This window comes from Thalassophryne amazonica, chromosome 18 (genome assembly GCF_902500255.1).
Source record: "Thalassophryne amazonica chromosome 18, fThaAma1.1, whole genome shotgun sequence".
Taxonomy (NCBI): domain Eukaryota; kingdom Metazoa; phylum Chordata; class Actinopteri; order Batrachoidiformes; family Batrachoididae; genus Thalassophryne; species Thalassophryne amazonica.
This window is the reverse complement of record NC_047120.1, coordinates 35662753-35682409: the sequence shown is the minus strand read 5'-3', so window position 1 is coordinate 35682409 and position 19657 is coordinate 35662753. Positions and strand designations below refer to the sequence as shown.

Genomic DNA, 19657 nt, shown 5'->3' with positions numbered 1-19657 from the left:
ATATAAAGTCTTTATTTTGACGGGAGTGCCATACAAGCTTGTTTTGGGGAATTGTGTGTGTGTGTGTGTGTGTGTGTGTGTGTGTGTGTGTGTGTGTGTGTGTGTGTGTGTGTGTGTGTGTGTGTATGCATGATAAATTCCAAAGTTTATTGACTAAACTATAAGCTAATTAATGTGGCATAAAAATTTGTGTTTTACAAAAAGTGCCAATTTGTGATTTTGGGGTATCCTCATTTAAGTAGTCAAAACATGGATTCCATCCCAATACTTTCAATCTTAATATTCAAATTTATGTTTATTAGATCCAGAGGCTTGGAAAAAAACTGATTTTGTTGAGTTGTGGGGGATGCAAGGGACCCACGTCTGATTTATGGACTATTAGCTGTGTTGGATGTGAGTAGTGTGATGGTTTTCTTCCTTTTTCACTTGCTCTTCAAAAATACACTTTGTAAGTTGGGTGGCTTTCCTCCTCTAAGCTGCTGTCCATGATTTTTTTGTTTGTTTGTTTTTAATAGCAGAAAATTCCCACACTCCTTCAGCCATTATGGACCAGGTTTAACTATGCAAAGCTCAAGAAGCAACTGTAGAATCTTTGCAATTTTGGAATCATACTATTTAGAACCGCAGTATGAAATGCTCAGGCACAGCAGGAGAGATACCATTACAATTCCAGCCTACAGATTCTAGTATCAAACTTGGAGGCAGGCAAAGTCAAGCATGATTACTGAGAGACTTAAGAGCCAAAATAAAGATAGGAAGTGAGCACAAATCCAAAGTAGCAACAGGCAAATCAGTCAGTCAAGTAAAGAGACAAAGTCAAGGCTGTCCTTTCTGGAGGAGATGTACTTTCCTATTTTACATGCATGTCTCCGCAAGCCTCCACATTTCTCAGTTCTGTCCTCCATTTGACTCTAATTAGATTAAGATAACGTCGACAAACACGGTGACTGTCACCCGGGAGCCTCCACGCTGCACATGTCAGTGTTCCAGCTTTGAATACTGTACCCTGACAAGATGCGATAACACGAAGGAGAAATACCAATGAGATGGCAAGGAGAGGAAGAAAAAAAATGTTGAAAGAGAAATCAAAGCAAAAGATGAGAACATAAAAAGAGTGATGAGTGCATAAGAAGCAGATACGTAGTGTGGAAATGATGCTGGAGAGCCATGGTGACAGAGATGGGCATGAAATAATGAGAAATATTCAAAAGACTGAACATAATGACTGTGGAGAAAATAGGAAAAGATAAGGGTGAGGAGCTAAAGATGTCACTGAGGGCATTAAGTAATATAATGGGAAGTGGAAAATTGGGGGGGGAAATGTGCCACTTTAATGAGGCATACAGTGAAGATGGACAGATGAGGTTGGAAAGGTGATATAACTGTCCCTTGGTTTTTACAACATAAAATATTGAACAGTATGGATTCAGGCTCATTCATTATTAACCATTTGGGTCGTGTGTGTCCGGTCACACGCTGACCGCTGCTCTCCTCACACTTGGATGCACTGACGAGGGTGGTGCCACACAGGAATAAACCCACCTGCATGAACACGACGAAAAAAGGTTTTATTGAGAAACCAGAGTTATGATATATTAAACATCTGTTTTATGATGTCGAAATTTCAATTCAAATCATTAAATTACTTTCAGACTGCCGAGAATGCCCCACTGGCTTGGGTGAAGAATCTTTTTTTTTTTTTTAAATTATAGTTTAGTTTTTGACTCTTGTTCTGACGTACATTCGTATGCAGTGAACGTGTCAAAGTTGAGAGATTTCATTTATCTCAGCAATGGCGTTCAATCTCTGGGTCCTCAGCCTTTGAGGTCAGAAGACGCCTGGAAAGTGCACATGGAATGATGATGTCATGAAAAGTGTTTGGCGATGGCCAGAGGGGCTGCTTGCCAACAGGTGAAGCAGGCAACTGCTTAGTGCCCCAGGCTAGTAGGGTCTACAGAGGGCTGACAAAGTTTAGAGTGCAGCTGCCCGTGGCTTAAGTAGTTTACACAAATGTTTGAGACAACAAGGGAAACCCTACAGAAATAATCTTTCTTAACTTTCACTTCAACTTTTCACTTAATTTTCACAACAGACATGCCACTGGCGATGGCAGTGTCTTTGCAAGTGAACAGAGGCCCAGTCTTTTATGGTCTTGGAACTTTCCATCTTACTGTACGGCTATGCAACACGTTACGCTAGCCAGTGACCTGCAGGACTCGATGACTAGACATCTTTAGTACTAGGTGTTTCTGGAGGATCATTGTGTACCTTTGAATGACTTTGTGTCAAATAGCGTCTTAGAGAAACTCAGATAAGGTGTACTACTCGCACTGTGAGTGAACTTCAGCCACAACATTTTGGTCACGTGGTTCACTTGTCAGGGCATCAGTTCTGAAGACCCCAGCAACTGAAAAAAACAAGTTTATGCTTGCGTATCTCTTGGCTGTGACAGATAGATGGCAATATTTGGACAGTGGGAATGGACCAGGTATCTGCCTGGGTGGTTGCTATCCGGGACCAAGGATAGGTCTGTTAAACTGATCACTGATCAAAAAATGTGGTCACATCACAAAAAGTGATTTTTAATATGGTAGTTCATGATACTATCACAAAATTTACGGTGACATGGGTTGCCGTTGGGGTTAGGGCAAAAAATAGTGACCGAAACTTGACCAGGTCACAAAAATGTAACACATTTTGTGACAGTATCACAAAAAAAGGAGTGGGCTGGTTCTCTAATGTGGTTGATGTAACCATTGACATTACATATGTAGATGCCTCATAACTTGCTGCAACGTAATCCAGTGTTGCCGCCATATTGGATGGGTCTCTTCACAATAACCTCGCACCAGAGTCAGCCGGAGTCAATGGAGAGTGAGCAAATTTGTCAGTATTTTGAGCTGCTTATGGTTGCAATAACCGGCGCAGTATAGAAACCAGATTACATGATATTCATTCATTCATCCATTCATTCATCTTCTACCGCTTAGTCCAATTAAGGGTCGCGGGGGGCTGGAGCCTATCCCAGCAGTCATAGGGCGTGAGGCGGGTTACACCCAGGACAGGACGCCAGTCTGTCGCAGGGATTACATGATATTACCTTTCGTAAATAAGATTGAACAATAATTTTGGTTATTTTACCATTTGTAATATTGTGTCATAGTAACAAACGGTACTTACATGTAATGTTTTCCCAACAGGAACTGGTACTCTCTTCATTAGCTGTGTTTCCATCCCACTGGTATCGCAACTCAAGCGAATTTTCGTTAATGCGGCAAAAGGTAGAGTGCATTTATGCGCAATTCCATCCACTTATGCACTTTTGTTTCACAATTCTTAGGAATTGAGTGGTGTCTGTAATTCACAAAGTAAGGCTGTACCACATCATGAAATTAACTCCAGTGGAGTTACAGAGTGCAGCACACGGAAGAAGCTGTGCAACACAGTTCTTTTTCAAGGCTTTTGGCTCTCTAGCCCCAGTCGAAAGTCTAACAAGTTAGTTTAAGACCCCGGAATGACCTGGAACTTTCTTTTCCTGGCCTTCAAAATAATGTTCATCTTTGTAACAAATATTAAAGCAAAAATCCTCCCTTACAAAAAAAAAAAAAAAATGGGAGCATGGGAGCGCTTAGGCTGTGTGGATTTTTGCTTTAATATTTGTTTCACCGTGATCCATTATGCCATTTTACACATCTTGGATGTGCGTGTCTTTTTGATTAATCTTTGTAACAAAATCAGGTGAGCGAAGCAGAGGAAATTAAAGTGATGTCCCGTATGTGTGTGTGTGTGTGTGTGAGAGAGCGAGAGAGAGAAATAAATTCAAATGAACAATCCAAACTTGTTTCTTTACTCAATTATAAAATTAATTTATACATTTATCTATGTCTTTGTTAAAGAGCATAAGACAAGTCTTTTTTTGTGATACAGCATCCTGTATCGTAACTGAATCTCTGCTGTTTCTAACAAACCAAACTGTGGGAAAATCGGGTAAAAATTCAGGGAGTTACGGATTATTGTCATTGGGGATACATCTTCCTCAGTACAAATAAATGCACTGGGGGCGCAATAGAGACCCATCCAAGATGGCGGCCAGCTGATACGTCAGCTCCAACAGGCAGCAGCAGTCCATGAGGCATCTACATATATAATGTCTATGGATACAACAACACACGGAGTTGGCATTATGTTATGCTAGCTAGTGTTATGCTTGTAATACATGTGTTTTCTGAGTTTCTGTCGATTCAAGATAAATTATTCTCGTCACCTTTCCGAGAAACATGTCTGAGTTTTCTCATGTTAAAACAAGTTGGCTCAGCTGTTTACGTGATGTGATGAGGCGAGTCAGCTAGCTGATTAAACCTAGCTTGGCTATTCATAATATAGATTCTACACATTTTCTTTTAAATTATGACTCATCAAAATTTTACTTTTATTTTTACTGCATTTCAGATTAACCATAGCTCCAGTTAGAGATTTTTAATTCTTCACAGTTTATTTTATATGTTCTTCTTTCAGTCTAACAATAAAGTTTTGAGTTCTCATTAACTAAGGCCGTTGGGAGACTAGCCGCGATCCAACACCCCGTGACCAGTGTCCATATATTTATGGACCTAATTGTATATGGGCATGGTTTGCTTTGGATACATCTTTCTTCGCTGATAGGCTGTCTTGAATGTCTATGGTAAATCATCAGAATACAGCGTGAGATTAGACATGATGCTAATCGTTTGACGCTAATTGCCATTATTGCTATATTCACAGAGTGTAGCTGGAGATTCATTTTTCTTAAGCGTGATCCTGATTTTCACCAATTTAATAACGAGAAGCACAAGAAAGGTTTTGGCATTTTCTCAGGAGCGTCCATGCTAACACCAGTGGTAGCATTCACCGCTATTACTAATCCAAAATCACTTGAATGTGTTGAGAGTGTTGTCAAAATATGTGATGGTCAATCATGTGGCTAACAGAATGATCAGTTTAATATCACAAATCTTAGGATGTGAAATCTGCCAAATGGCAGTTATCATAGATATTGCTTCTGAAACAGACGTCTGAGTCAAAGTCACGTATTTAGCTACATGTTCCACTTTAGTTCTTGTCAGATTGTAATTACAGACAAGCTGTCATTTGCCCTTTTCCCCAATATAATTATGTCTTCAGTCTGCGTTGTGTAACTCCTACATTACATCTTTAATTTAAAGTGTTTTAACAATGTAACAAAAGTGATGCTGGTCTGCCGGTACAAACGTTGAGCAACGGATTCATGTTGTTTCTGTGTCTGTAGGTGGCTCACATACCTCCTGCTCCTCATCCTGGATCTGATCATTTGTCTGCTGGCCTGTCTGGGTCTGGCCAAGCAGTCTCGCTGGCTGCTCACGACGTAAGTCTGATACATCCTCACTGAGATTTTTAGTTACTTTTTGTTTTATGCAATAATCAGCGATCTCTTGTATTTCATTTATTTAGTTAACGTCCACCAAGGAAGGTCAGGGGTGGTGGCCAAGTGGTTAATGCGCTTGGTTTCAGTTCAGAAGGTTCCGGGTTCACATCCCACCCCTGCCACATTTCTCCATGTAATGTGGAGTTGCGTCAGGAAGGGCACCCGGCGTAAAACTTGTGTCAGTTCAACATGCAGATCCACCTTGGATTTGCTGTGGCGACCCCGAGTGCAAACAAGGGAGCAGCCGAAGGGACTTACTTACTAATTACGTCAAAACTGATTCACAGATTGTCACCACAGATAGATATTAGGTCATGGAAGACTCCATTAACTTTTGGAGGTGATCTGGATCCAAATCCGGATTCTGGATCAAGATTTCACTTTACATAGGCTTTGAAGGATTATGTCAAAACTACTTCACAGATTCTCACCAAATTTGCACCACAGATCGATATTAGGCCATGGGAGATGCCACTAAATTTTGGAAGTGCTCCGGATCCTGGAGCAAGATTCATTTTAAATATGCTTTGAAGGATTACGTCAAATCTACTTCACAGATTCTCACCAAATTTGCAACACAGATAGATATTATGCCATGGGCGACTCTATTCAGTGTTGGAGGTGATCCAGATCCGAATCTGGATTCTGGATCAAGATTTCCTTTTATATATGCTTTGAAGCATTTCTTCAAAACTACTTCACGGATTCTCACCAAATTTGCACCAGAGATGCATATTAGGCCATGGAAGACTCCATTAAATTTTGGAGGTGATCCAGATCAGAATCCGGATTCTGGATCAAGATTTCCCTTTATATAGGCTTTGAAGGATTACTTCAAAACTACTTCATGGATTCTCACCAAATTTGCACCACAGATGGATATTTGAGCATGGAGGTGATCCGGATCTGGATTGGCGGACGTCAGAAATCTCTGATTGCTGTTGTTAGTTTTGCGACTGTGAGTGATTTTGGTTCAAAACAGATATAGTTGTTGTTGCACATTTAACATCCACAAATTCCCACAATTATATGACAATGCAATTCTTCTTAAAATGAACTGGCTTATTTTGACTTGTGTGACATACATAATGGACTCCCACTTATTCTGTCTCTCCCCCCCCCCCCCCCCCCCCCCCCACACACACACACACACACACACAAGATACCCCCATGTTATTATTGCTAAGTGCTGGGCAGACAGAATTTTTTGTAAATGTGAATTTTCACATTTAAAGTCTCCTTTAAAAATATTACTTGAGTAAAAGTCTTAGACTGTCTGACATTTACTGTGCTTAAGTATCAAAAGTAAATTTATCATATAAAATGTACTTTAAGTAAAAGTATTGCGTAAAAGTGAGCAGTTACAATTTCATGTACTCACATCATATTAAAGATATTAAAGACTGCTCTTAACCCTTGAGCAGAGACGTTCAACAGGGGAAGATGATTATTATCAGTTTTAGGGCGCAGGCAGGATTACTTTGTCCAACACCTTCGAGCCGAACTGCCATCATGAGCCAGGCACCCCGTGATCTGCCTCTGCTGTCAGGTAAAATTCAAAACGAGCGGAGAGTGAAGCGGTGGCATGAAAAAGAAAGCCAGGCTCTTCTGAAACAGAACAGTAATTTTTAGCTACAAAGTTGCACCAAATTTAAGGTATATTTAAAAAACCAACTTTGCAAGCATCACCACCTGCAAAGCAACCAAATGCAGTGCTGTTTGCGCTCTCGAATCCAAAATGCAGCTCCGCTTTAATGCAGCGCCGCTTTAATGCAGCGCTTCTCTGTGAAAATTTCAAATAAAACGAAACAGCCATGCTGGCCAGTTTTGTCGGTACTGAAGGATTCCTCTTAAGTGTGTATTAACTCAGCTCGTGTGCTCGACTCCAACAGGAGTGTGGCTCTTTTCTATACTAATTTGGGGGCACTCTTCGACTTATACACTGAAAAATCATGTGTTTGCTATTCATGATAATAATTATAGTAACTATTTATCTGGGACTTTCACAGGAATTAAAGCACAAAACAAAATAAACTCCAATTAAACAACAAATCCCATATTAATGAGCTGATAATACAGAAAAAGGTGTGACTTATATATGGGTTTTTCCACTTTAATAGGCCTTTTTAACAGGTGCAACTTATACTCTGGAAATACGGTAACTTGCTTAAAGACTAAACTATGTCTCCTGAAATTCCTGGGGGTGTGGGGGGGCCTACAGGCCCCTGATTCCCCAACCTGGAGCCGCCTGTGCATCTTGAGGAAGACTGCTGCTGCACTTGTCATTCACAGCAGGAAGGCAAATTAATGAGGTATGACATCTACTGTGAAAGGATCAAACGGTGCGAGGTGCAAGCAGGCATCGCTGTTGTTCCCGCGGGAAAGTGGCTGTGATTGAGGCAATTAAGCACTGTGTTGTGTACGAACATAGTTCTGCCGGCACCACTGGAGCTCACCATGGTGATAGCTTGCCATGTAGACTGCACGAAAAGTCACGTAAACAGCAGCAAAGCCTCATGTTCAGAACAGTATAACATCCTGAAGATTATTATTGGAACTTAACACTTTAAACAGCTTGTGATGTGAAGCGCACTGAACAACACACGCAGCGCATCTCTGGAGCTTTGTATGGCTTACTTACTTACTTTATAGTGAATCTTTTGGTGCAATGCATGTGGGAGCGTGTTGAAAAGTCGTCATTCTGCCACACAGAGCTACTCCAGCGCTCCCTTTGAAGAGACCAAAATATACAGACTTAAATAATTCATGGCGCGCCATACAAAGCTCCAGAGATGCGCTGCGTGTGTTGTTCAGTGCGCTTCACACGATTCACTATATAGCGCACATATTACAATACTGTCAGGACCTGCTCCGGCCCGGCGTTCATGTCTGGGTTTTCCCCTTATTTGGTCTAGGCTTCCACTGAGGGTTTTACAGTTTTATTTTTCATATTATTATATGTTGTCATGTAAGTCTTGGTTTGGTTCTGTTTGTTTCTGTACTTTGTGTAATGCTTCTGTTGCCGGTTTTATTCTGTGTATCATTTATTTATGGTTTAGTCATTCATTGCATTACCTAGTCCCTGGTTTTGATTTGTTCATCATTTATTTCCTGTTCTGTCAATAGTTTATTTTGTCATGTTTAGTGTGTTCAGTTTCCTGTGTCACATCCTCTCTTTTTAGTTATCATCACTGGTTTTCCACTCCTCGACTCGCCTCGACTCACCATCTTAGTTTCAGTCTCTCCCCCTCTGTTTTGTTCGCGTTTATTATGGTTAGTCAAGCCTGTCACATTTTGCACCGTTGGTTTGTCTGTCATTTAATTATCTTGCCCCAGTTCACTTTGCTTTTGCCTTACAGCACTCTCTTGCACTTACCTTTGTCTTCCTTGGACATGCCCCCTTCCAGCACTCTCTGCACACCTGTTCCTCATTTCACACTCTGATTCTTCCACTAGTATTTAAGCCCTCACAGTCTCACAGTCCCTGTCCAGATTGTTGCATTTCGCACTTTCCAGCCTCACACCATTGTCCAGTTGTGCCTTGTTGTATTTCTGACCTTGCTAGTGTTACCAACCTCCGCCTCATCTTATCCCTGACCTCTGCTTGTTTTTTGACTTTATCTCTGCCTCTAGCCGTGTGAACTCCTTGACGCCATGTATTTGGAACTTTGCTTGTTTTTTGGACTCTGCCTCAGCTTGCTACCTGCCTGTACCTTCACCACGTTGATTGATTCCATGTGTACCGAACCTGTTGCCTGCCTATCAGATAAAGCCATTTTTCTTGATCTACACCTGTGTCTGTGAGTCTGCATATGCCTCCTACAACCTTGAGGGCCAAGCCACCACAAGCCATGACAAATACAATATCTCGAAGAGGAATTGGATTTATCTGTATTCACTTGTGAAGCTGTTTTTTTTACCCCATCTAAGGTGCTCTCAAAGGGCATGAAACCCACTCGGGTCTCGGTGCAGCCAGTGGAGCGACACGCCGTCTCTCTGAATCAGTCAGCTTGGGTAAACTCGCCCCAGTAACCAGCCCTGAAACCACTTTAGAAACACTGGGTGAGTTGGTGTCAGGGGTTTCTGCCCTCTGAGTTGATGCTCTCTTGCAGTGGAGTGGAAAAGGGTGGAGCCACGGATTACAGCCGACCAACACTTTCTTCTGCTCAGAACAGACTCACTGGGGATTAGCGTGGCATTGCATGACCACACGTGAGGAGAAGTAAGGCATAAAAAGGAAAAAAAAACAGACGTGTTGATGTTCAGTTGGTAAGGTGTCACTATTTGATGCTTACGATGTACCCCAGAGTACTGGATAGCAACTACCCAGAAAGATAGCCATCCATTCACACTTATTGATCGTAGCCGTCTATCTGATACGGGTGAAATTGGCCATTCCCCTGGGATTTTTCGGTGGCAGAGGTCATCAACACTGAGGATTGCCAGGATTTATGATTCACCTAAAATATCCTCGACTTGCTTTGTATGATGGTTTGTTTTGGGGTTTTTTTTGTGGGTTGTTTTTTGGGGTGGGGGAGGGGGGTTTGCTCCACCTGCCTCATTTAGGTGAACAATGTTTGCCACCCCTACGACCAGCTCCTTCCTGTGGAACATTTTGTTTTTTGGAGAGAGTGGTGTCCGGAGGCGCAGTCTGCAGTGCCTCTGCGAGGGAGAGTGTATCGTTCATCACTCCACTGTGACCACACTGCACTGGCATTTCTCTTTATGCTGCGTTTATGACGTGTCAGAAATTGCAATGCTGTACTTGAAAAAACAAAAAACGATTTTAACACATGGTTGGGTTGGATTTTTTCGCTGTTGTTGCTCAGAAACTCTGATTCCAATTTATACAACTTGACATCAGCTGAATTCAGTGGTGCTGCAGTGAGTCTGTGCTGTCCACACGCTGATGATCACACGCTGGTGCTTCGTTTTGATTTTCTTTATAAACGTCAAGGTCGCCGTTTGCTTTGTTTTGCTTTTGTTAGTTTCGGTTTCGTTTCGGTCTTTTATGCACTCTGTACTCACAGGCTTTATGGTGATGGGAGAAGTCCAGGCTCATTCGTCCACTTTTTCTCTTCGATTTGTGACTTTGTGACTTTTTTCTCTTCGTTCAGCTAACGCCGTGTGCAGTGTGACTGGGCCCTTAAAAGCTTCAGTCATGTTCAAACTTCTTTAAATGGGGTATTTGTAGTGACTACAGCTTGAAACTTGTTTGATTGTCCTCCATCGTGGTAAAAAATTTGAAACCAAAGCAGCCCTGATGAACATTTGTTCAGTTTTTGTTCAAAGTTGAACAGCTCGATCATGTCTAGCCGAGGCGAAATGGTAGAGGAGACAAACCTGCAGCTGCTGTTATTGGCGGGGGGGAGTTAAAGCCATTTTATCTTATTTTTGCACTTTTTTGGATTGTGAGCAGTCGTAGTACAACAGCGTTCTGTGTAACAGCCCTATAAAATTAAGAAGCTAATTGGTCGACTAATGTTTTTCAAAGTTTGCAGAAAAGCTAATCGGCTAATGGAAGAAGTTAGCTTCACTAATTAGCTGTTAGCTGATGAGCTGAACTGTGCCCACCACTGTGTTTCAGCACTTCCTTCCATAAGTCTTACTTCCCACAGTAACTTAATTCAAAGTGATGTCACCTCATATTTGTCGAGTGTGTTTATTAACATGCTGTCTGAGAGTTTTATTCACTGTTCTTTGCACTTTATTTGTTGTTATTTGGTGCAGCTCACTTCCCATCTTTGCCTTCCAGAACAAAAAGCTGAATACAGCCTGGTTTGGATGGAACCTGCCGGAGCCGAGGGAGTCTCTCTCTCTCTCTCTCTCTCTCTCTCTCTCTCTCTCTCTCTCTCTCTCTCTGTTTCATTGCTTCTTTTAAAGTAGAATATGTCGGCTATCTAACGGGCCTGCTCTTTAAAATCTCTGTGTGCAGACCATATTCAGTGCATGTTTATCTTAGGTTTTGTTGAACCAAAGGCAGAGTTGGCGGCACAAGCTGCACTGCGCTCGCAGCCTTGGCATCTGTTCTGCGTTTCAAAATCAAATCAAGATTGCATCTCTGAAAGGTCTTTTTATCTCTTTCCTCGTTATGTGTCAGTGCTCACTGAGTGTTCTGAAAGAGAAAGACAGATTTCAAGGGAAAGAGAGAAAATGAGAAATGTAGGGAGCTGGGTCTGGGTTAAGAGGTAAAGGATAAAAGGATAAAACCTGCAATCCTGGCTACTGTGTTTAATATTACAGGCACCGTATATACAGAAGGCACTCAGAATTACACTAGGAATGAACAACATGCACAAAGGTTTGTGATGTACAGTAGTGTTCAGAATAATAGTAGTGCTATGTGACTAAAAAGATTAATCCAGGTTTTGAGTATATATTCTTATTGTTACATGGGAAACAAGGTACCAGTAGATTCAGTAGATTCTCACAAATCCAACAAGACCAAGCATTCATGAGCAAGCATTCATCTGCGAGGCATTAATTTTGTTGGTTTGGGAACCAAGAATTTGCTCATTTACTAGTGTGCTTGGGGCCATTGTCTTGTTGAAACACCCATTTCAAGGGCATATCCTCTTCAGCATAAGGCAACGTGACCCCTTCAAGTATTTTGACATATCCAAACTGATCCATGATACCTGGCATGCGATATATAGGCCCACCACCATAGTAGGAGAAACATGCCCATATCGTGATGCTTGTATCACCATACTTCACTGTCTTCACTGTGAACTGTGACTTGAATTCAGAGTTTGGGGGTCGTCTCACAAACTGTCTGCAGCCCTTGGACCTAAAAAGAACAATTTTACTCTCATCAGTCCACAAAATATTCCTCCATTTCTCTTTAGGCCAGTTGATGTGTTCTTTGGCAAATTGTAACCTCTTCTGCACATGTCTTTTATTTAACAGAGGGACTTTGCAGGGGATTCTTGCAAATAAATTAGCTTCACACAGGCGTCTTCCAACTGTCACAGCACTTACAGGTAACTCCAGACTGTCTTTGATCATCCTGGAGCTGATCAATGGGTGAGCCTTTGCCATTCTGGTTATTCTTCTATCCATTTTGATGGTTGTTTTCTATTTTCTTTCTTCTTCTTTCGTCTGTTTTTTTTTTTTTTTGTCTATTTTAAAGCATTGGAGATCATTGTAGATGAACAGCCTATAATCTTTTGCACCTGCGTATACGTTTTCCACTCCAATCAACTTTTTAATCAAACTACGCTGTTCTTCTGAACAATGTCTTGAACGTCCCATTTTCCTCAGGCTTTCAAAGAGAAAAGCATGTTCAACAGATGCTGGCTTCATCCTTAAATAGGGGACACCTGATTCACACCTGTTTGTTCCACAAAATTGACGAACTCACTGACTGAATGCCACACTACTATTATTGTGAACACCCCCTTTTCTACTTTTCTTTACTAATAGCCCAGTTCATAGCCTTAAGAGTGTGCATATCATGAATGCTTGGTCTTGTTGGATTTGTGAGAATCTACTTAATCTACTGGTACCTTGTTTCCCATGTAACAATAAGAAATATACTCAAAACCTGGATTAATCTTTTTAGTCACATAGCACTACTATTATTCTGAACACTACTGTATGTTTGATTTTAAATATTGCAGCTTGATCATTTCTGGTCTAACTCTTGTTAACAGGATTTGTGCTATTTTAGAGTGAGTGCATACAGGAAAATATTTAAAACAGAACATTTTCAAAAACAGGAGAAGAAATACTTTGTTTGGCTTCATCCAAATTTAGTTTAGTTTTTATGGCTTATCAAAAAACGGTCAAACAACCTCTGTTAGCGACTGGCTTGTTAGCGGGTGTGCGTACCTTCTCTCCCCGGTCAAATAGTCTGTGTTAGTGGTAACCAACAACAGTTCTCAAGAGTGTGAGAAGTTTGACTCACTGGATGCAGTGTTGAGAATTGTTGGTTCCTCAGAATGCAAAAGATGGAGAACCACGCCCTACTTTTTCTGGGATAGTCTCAAAACTTCTCAATCGCCCCTGGTACTTAGCCTTAGTTAGCTAACGCTAGCAGGCTATGGGAGTTGATTTGGGTGTTTGATTATTACATATTTTGGCAGGCTGGCTAGTAGTAGGGCAGCACGGTGAATTAGTGGTTAGCACTGTTGCCTCACAGCAAAAAGGTCATGGGATCGATTCCCACCTGTGGCCTTTCTGTGTGGAGTTTGCATGATCTCTCCGTGTTTGCGTGGGTTCCTTCCATGTGCTTCCTTCCACATCCAAAGAAATGCAGGTTATGTGGATTGGAAACTTTCAATTGTCCGTGTGTGCTGGTGTATATGTGTTTGTTTGTCTATATGTGGCCCTGCAACAGGCTGGCATCCTGTCCAGGGTGTACCCCGCCTCATGCCCCATGACTCTTAATTTGAGTAAGCAGTTGAAGATGAGTGAGTGAGTGGGTAGTAGTAATATTAATAATGGATGGGCATTAAAGTTATGACTGGCATATTGCTCAATAACGTGACACCTTCACTGTCGCCTATGTCATCAAGCTGTTGATACCCATTAATAAAAAATAATACAAAATTTTTACTACACAGAAATACCGGAGTGCAGACTTATTAGATGGTCTGTTCGTACAGATAACCACACAGAAACAAGCTGTAGAAACCACAACTGTGTTGTGTTTTATGATGTAAATGGCATAGTACTCGACATTTTAACATTGGAATTGTCTGTTTTCAGAGACAGCCTCAAGTGCCAATTCAAGGAAATGCACGTTTTAGTATTTCCACATTGGCTTCATTTTTCGGCACTGGAGGTTGCCTGATAAATGTAACTCTTTTGATATTGAAGAAAGATATAACATAAAATGACATCAACTCTTGCATGAATGAAGCACGATGAATAAGCCAACTACATCCGCTAACTGACAGAGCAATAAGCCAAGATGAGGTTATGAGCTCTAGAGTGTTGAAAGGGTGAATACCAACCCCGAAAACACATATCTATTTATGTAGAAAAAATGAACATTGATCAGCTGTGCCCCTCTCTAAATGGGTATTGATTCTGTGCCATTTTCACCAGGATATATACACACAGATACAAGTAAGTGCAATAAATCCTGCAAAACAGATGCACTCACATTAACTCTTCCATATGGTGCTGATGTGACCGGATGTTGTGAGATTATCCAGAGTGGGAGATGATGGAAGGGGAACCCTCTGTAAAAGAAAACAGTATTTTGATTCCTTCATGGGTGCTGGGAGCAGCTATTCACCCAGAGGGCTGTTATTAAATGTAGGCCAATGAAGTGGATATCCCAAAGTAGTGACTGATTGTGTGGCTTTGTGCTGAAAAATAAACTTGGCCTTTGATTCTTTTGAAAATGATGTCACCCCTCCTGCCCCTTGGGCCTCTTTTTTGTTTTTAAAGCACAGTCTTATTTATAGAAGTGGCTTTGTTTGCGTCATTGTACTCCTATTGTGAGATGCAGAGAATAACAGTAAGCTAAATTTTAGATTTTTTGGAAGCATTGACTTTTTCATATCATAGGTACAGTTGGTTTTGATCTGATCCTATCACAAGGTACTGTATGATTATTTTGGTAAATTAACAGTTTTTGCTATAATATGGGCAAATTAATCAATCAATCAATTCAATCAATTTTATTTATATAGCGCCAAATCACAACAAACAGTTGCCCCAAGGCGCTTTATATTGTAAGGCAAGGCCATACAATAATTACGTAAAAACCCCAATGGTCAAAACGACCCCCTGTGAGCAAGCACTTGGCGACAGTGGGAAGGAAAAACTCCCTTTTAACAGGAAGAAAAGGGATGCTGAACAGTTTTCTCAGCATCCTCCTCTCTGACACCGCCACTATACTGAGAGTTCAAAGCTCTACCTGCCAAAAAAAAAAAAAAAATGTATTTCTGACATTTATAAATGCCTTTTTTAATGAATTTTGGGTTTCAAGTAGGAAATATAACAGAAGCCCTGAAACACTCATGTTGCCCACTAGATGGCAACAAAAGCTGCTAAAATGTGCTTCAAGATCTCAACTGTTTATTCATTTGAGAAGTTAACTTTTCACAAAAAATCAGATGGGCTGACAAAATCAACTTCCAGTTGTGTTCCTGATTTATTTGAATCAGATAAGATAGAAGGGGGTCGTATAGAGCAAAACAAGTTTTTTAATCTACCTTCCACAATTTTATGTGTTTGAGGTTTCATGTGAAACATGCGAAGTCCCATAATTCTTCGAGGCCCAGGATTACTGCTCTATTCTAAAAATCATAGAGGTAAAAAAAAAAAACCTGACAGAAAAAGTGAAAATTGTTACATCACACAGCAACGCCACTTTAAATGAGGTGATAAAATATTTATGAAACTAGACTTTGTAGTGCAGCGGTGCACTGCGTTCACGATGTGACGTTTTTGCAAAGTTCATGTCCTACACAGTTTATTTTAATGTAGTAAAATATTTCTATAACTGTTTTAAAAGAACATGACAGTGTTTTTACTTGATGCTTTTGTATTTCTGTGCGCCTTGCGATTTTTTTGCTGAGTCCCACCACACCTGGAAGAAAAATTCTTTGAGACAACCTATTTCTAGGTTAATAGCGTGGAAAATCATTGCCTGTAACATCACATGTATTTTGGGCTCCAGCATCAAAATTAACCATCGCCTTTTTAAGTAGGACAGTTTGTGTGTATGTGTGTGTGAAGTATTCATCATATTTATTTTAACGGCAAAAAAAATTTGGTCATCCTAACAACCCGTCACAGTCAGTGGACACTGACAGAAGGCTGGATGAAGCTCAAGCTGGTTGCTGAGGATTCAGTTTAAACAAACACAACAGTTGACTTAGCTGTGCCGTGACCTTGCTTTGCTTTGTGAACCTACAGGATGATGGTGTTCGGAGTCCTGACGCTGATCCTGAGCTGGGCCTCTCTGGGCGCTGACCTGGCCACTGCTGTGGTGAGCTGCAGTGCACCTCTTCCCAGTCTGTACACAAGCATGAGAGTTAGTAATCACGTGTTTTTAAGCTAAAATGGGGATCACAGTTTTCAAAAATGGATTTCAGTGCAATTGACACGCACATTTTTGATTATTCTCAGGTTTAGCCTCTTTTGCCATTACTGACTGTAAATGTATTATTTTCTTTTCCCAGTCAGAATTATTGCCAGGCCTACTTCTTGAAGACAGGTTTTGACAGGATAAGCTCAAAAACAAAGCTAAAAGCTCATGCACTCCTTCACTTTCTTGTCGACAGGCTTATCGTAGGGAGATCTATAGGTCAAAGAATCGTCTGTCTAAATCTGTCTGGAGGAGACAGTTCTCAAAAACTGAACCAAAATAAAATAAATAAAACCCCAAACACTGTTATCATCTTTATCAAAAAGAGTAAATTGCAGTATTAGAAGTCACAGTTTATCTATGTATTATACTGAGCAGCGACGGCGGAGCCGCTGACGGAAGCGAGGATGTTAACAGCCGGATGTGACGTCAGTGTCGTAGTCCATCCAACTTAGTTTCCGCCATGACCGCAACTGGAAGCACACTTTCGTCACTCCAAACAGGAAGTTAAAACAGGAAGTACACAAGAAGGATAATCGGAGAAAATGAGGTGCACGACATCGCCAACAAAATGAATTCTCTCTCTCTCTCTCTCAATACAATACGCACTGCGACTCTAAAATAAAAGCCTTGTCGCTGCATGTCAGTGAGATCATCAGCCCTGATCGATCAGGTCTGATCAAATCAGCGGACCTGTTCGGAGCAACCGGAGGTTTAAAAGTTTCGAGTCACAGCGCTTCATTCACAGCAGCCTTTACCACAGCCAGACTCGGCAGCATCTGGACACAATGAAAATGATCCACCAAGACAATAATAATAATAATGTTAAATGACTCTGTGTCTGAGCCGCACCACACCATGCAGTAGAGAACAGAGCGCACTTCCACAGAGGCAGAAAATAGCAGCTTTGGCTACATACGTGGCAGTAATGCAACTATAAAACACTCATGATACAGTCCACTCTTTTCCAAGTGCAGTGAAGTGTTCTGCACAGCCGGCAGGAATGAACTGGTTTTAAAAAAGCGGCAACACACGACTGTGTGCACACATTAAAAAGCGAACATGTGCAGCTGCAGGCAGATCTACGAACATGGAAAAAGCCTGAGTACGCACGCATTTTGGGCGTACTTAAATGAAACACAACGCCACAATATGCAGCTCAACGAATACGACAGTGTGAAAGGGGCTTTAACCACTAGACCATCACCTCCCCCGCAAAAGAGTACTTGAGAGTACTTTGCTTTTAAGTATTGAGCAAAGGGTTTGAATATTCATGTACAGGTGATTTCTTAATTTTCATTTTAATCAATCTGCAATAGATTCAAACAAAACTTTTTTTCATGTTGTCATTATGGGGTGTTGTGAGTAGAAATTTGATGGGAAAAAATGAATGTACTCCATTTTGGAATCAGGCTGTAACATAACAAAATGAGGAAAAAGTGAAGTGCTGTGAATAATTATGAGGTCTGTGAGAAATGTGTCATACCTTTTTATTTTTTTCAAAAACTATATGGATTTGATTCATATGTTTTTACGTCAGCCAAGTTTGAACCTTCGTGCGCATGCGTGAGTTTTTCCACGCCTGTCAGTTGCGTCATTCGCCTGTGGGCAGGCTTTGAGTGAGCACTGGTCCGCCCCTCTCGTCGTTGTTTCTTTGCGAGGAAATGGCGGAATGATTTGGGCTTTTTTTCCATCAGAATTTTTTCAGAAACTGTTAGATACAAGCAGCTGGAAACCATTCGAAAAATGTATCTGGCTTTTGGTGAAAATTTTACGGGCTTCACAGAGAATAAGGACTGTTACTACAGCTTTAAGGATGCCCCACAATGGCGCACGGCGCGCTGCGCTCCGAGCCGCCATCGAGAAGCAGAAAACACCACATCATTTCTAAACGGATCGCTGTGTGGAGCTGGGACCGTCGTGAACAATTTCTCTGGTTATCACAAGAGCTGGACATCAGCCATTTTCCGGCAGATTTCACTTTTAACAAGAGATTTTGTCATGGAAAGCCACGCGGAGGCTTCGCGCGTCAGGACCGATTCGCTGATTGAGCGAGACAAAGGAACACCTCCGTTTCGGAGTGCCAGAGGACAAGTTGGGACATGCCCAGCTCTCCACAATTTCTCTTATACTCACTGGGCTGGTAAGCACTGAAAGCCGAGATAGGCCGTGCGCCATTGTGGGGCATCCTTAAAGCTGTAGTAACAGTCCTTTTTCTCTGTGAAGCCCGTAAAATTTTCACCGAAAGCCAGCTAAATTTTTCGAATGGTTTCCAGCTGCTTGTCTCTAACAGTTTCTGAAAAAATTCTGATGGAAAAAAAGCCCAAATCATTCCGCCATTTCCTGACAATGAAAATCCGACGAGGGGGCTGGACCACTCCTCCCACAAGGCGTGCTCACAGGCGAATGATGCAACCGACAGCCGTGGAGAAACTCACGCATGCGCACAAAGGTTCAAGCTTGGCTGACGTAAAAACATATGAATCAATCCATATAGTTTTTGAAAAAAATAAAAAGGTATGACACTTTTCTCACAGACCTCGTATATATATCACCTCAAGAGCTATCATGGGTTTCACTAGTCATCTTCTTGCATAGTCACTCAGGTTTTGAGAACTGCCGACTCCAGACAGATTTACCACACAGTGCATTACTGTTTGTATTTCTTAATAGTTGAGGTAAATAATTAATGAGCTGGTAATGTTCATGTATCTATCCCCTGACTTGTTTATTTGTCTTGGCTGTGAAAGAAATGAGTTCATCATTGTGTCCATATTTTTTAATTAACTGCAAGAAAGCCTTGTTGTTGTTGTTATTGTTCAGTAACTTTGGATATTTGACTCAAAATTGTAATTGTATATATTGGCTAATTTGCAAACCCTTCTTCACTGATGTATAAACTGATTTTAGAAACAGATCATTATAGCTTCCAGTCACTTGTACGACCAAATCGGACAAGAATGGTACTTTTCTTTCATGTAATTACTAATCTGTTAGCCAGAAAGTCAGTAAGATAGGTCGCCTCATTCAGTTAAGGTAATAATTCTATAAAACAGCTAGCGTGGACAGTTAGCTTAGCCAAAATTCATACATAGTTGAAGGGGAGCTCTGGCATTCTATAACCAAGGCTCTACGTTTAAAAGTTTTTGCATTCATCTTTTAATTTG

The 19657-nt window shown here is 41.1% G+C and overlaps 1 protein-coding gene across 2 annotated transcripts in view; it reads left to right on the top strand.

Moving 5' to 3' along the window:
* ttyh2 (tweety family member 2) overlaps nucleotides 1–19657 on the top strand; it is a 182892-nt gene that overhangs the window by 114210 nt on the left and 49025 nt on the right. For both annotated transcript variants that reach the window (XM_034193845.1, XM_034193846.1), the window contains exons 5-6: nucleotides 5285–5380; nucleotides 16319–16391. In XM_034193845.1, coding sequence (XP_034049736.1) covers nucleotides 5285–5380; nucleotides 16319–16391 — 169 coding nt within the window. The remainder of the gene's footprint in view (nucleotides 1–5284; nucleotides 5381–16318; nucleotides 16392–19657) is intronic.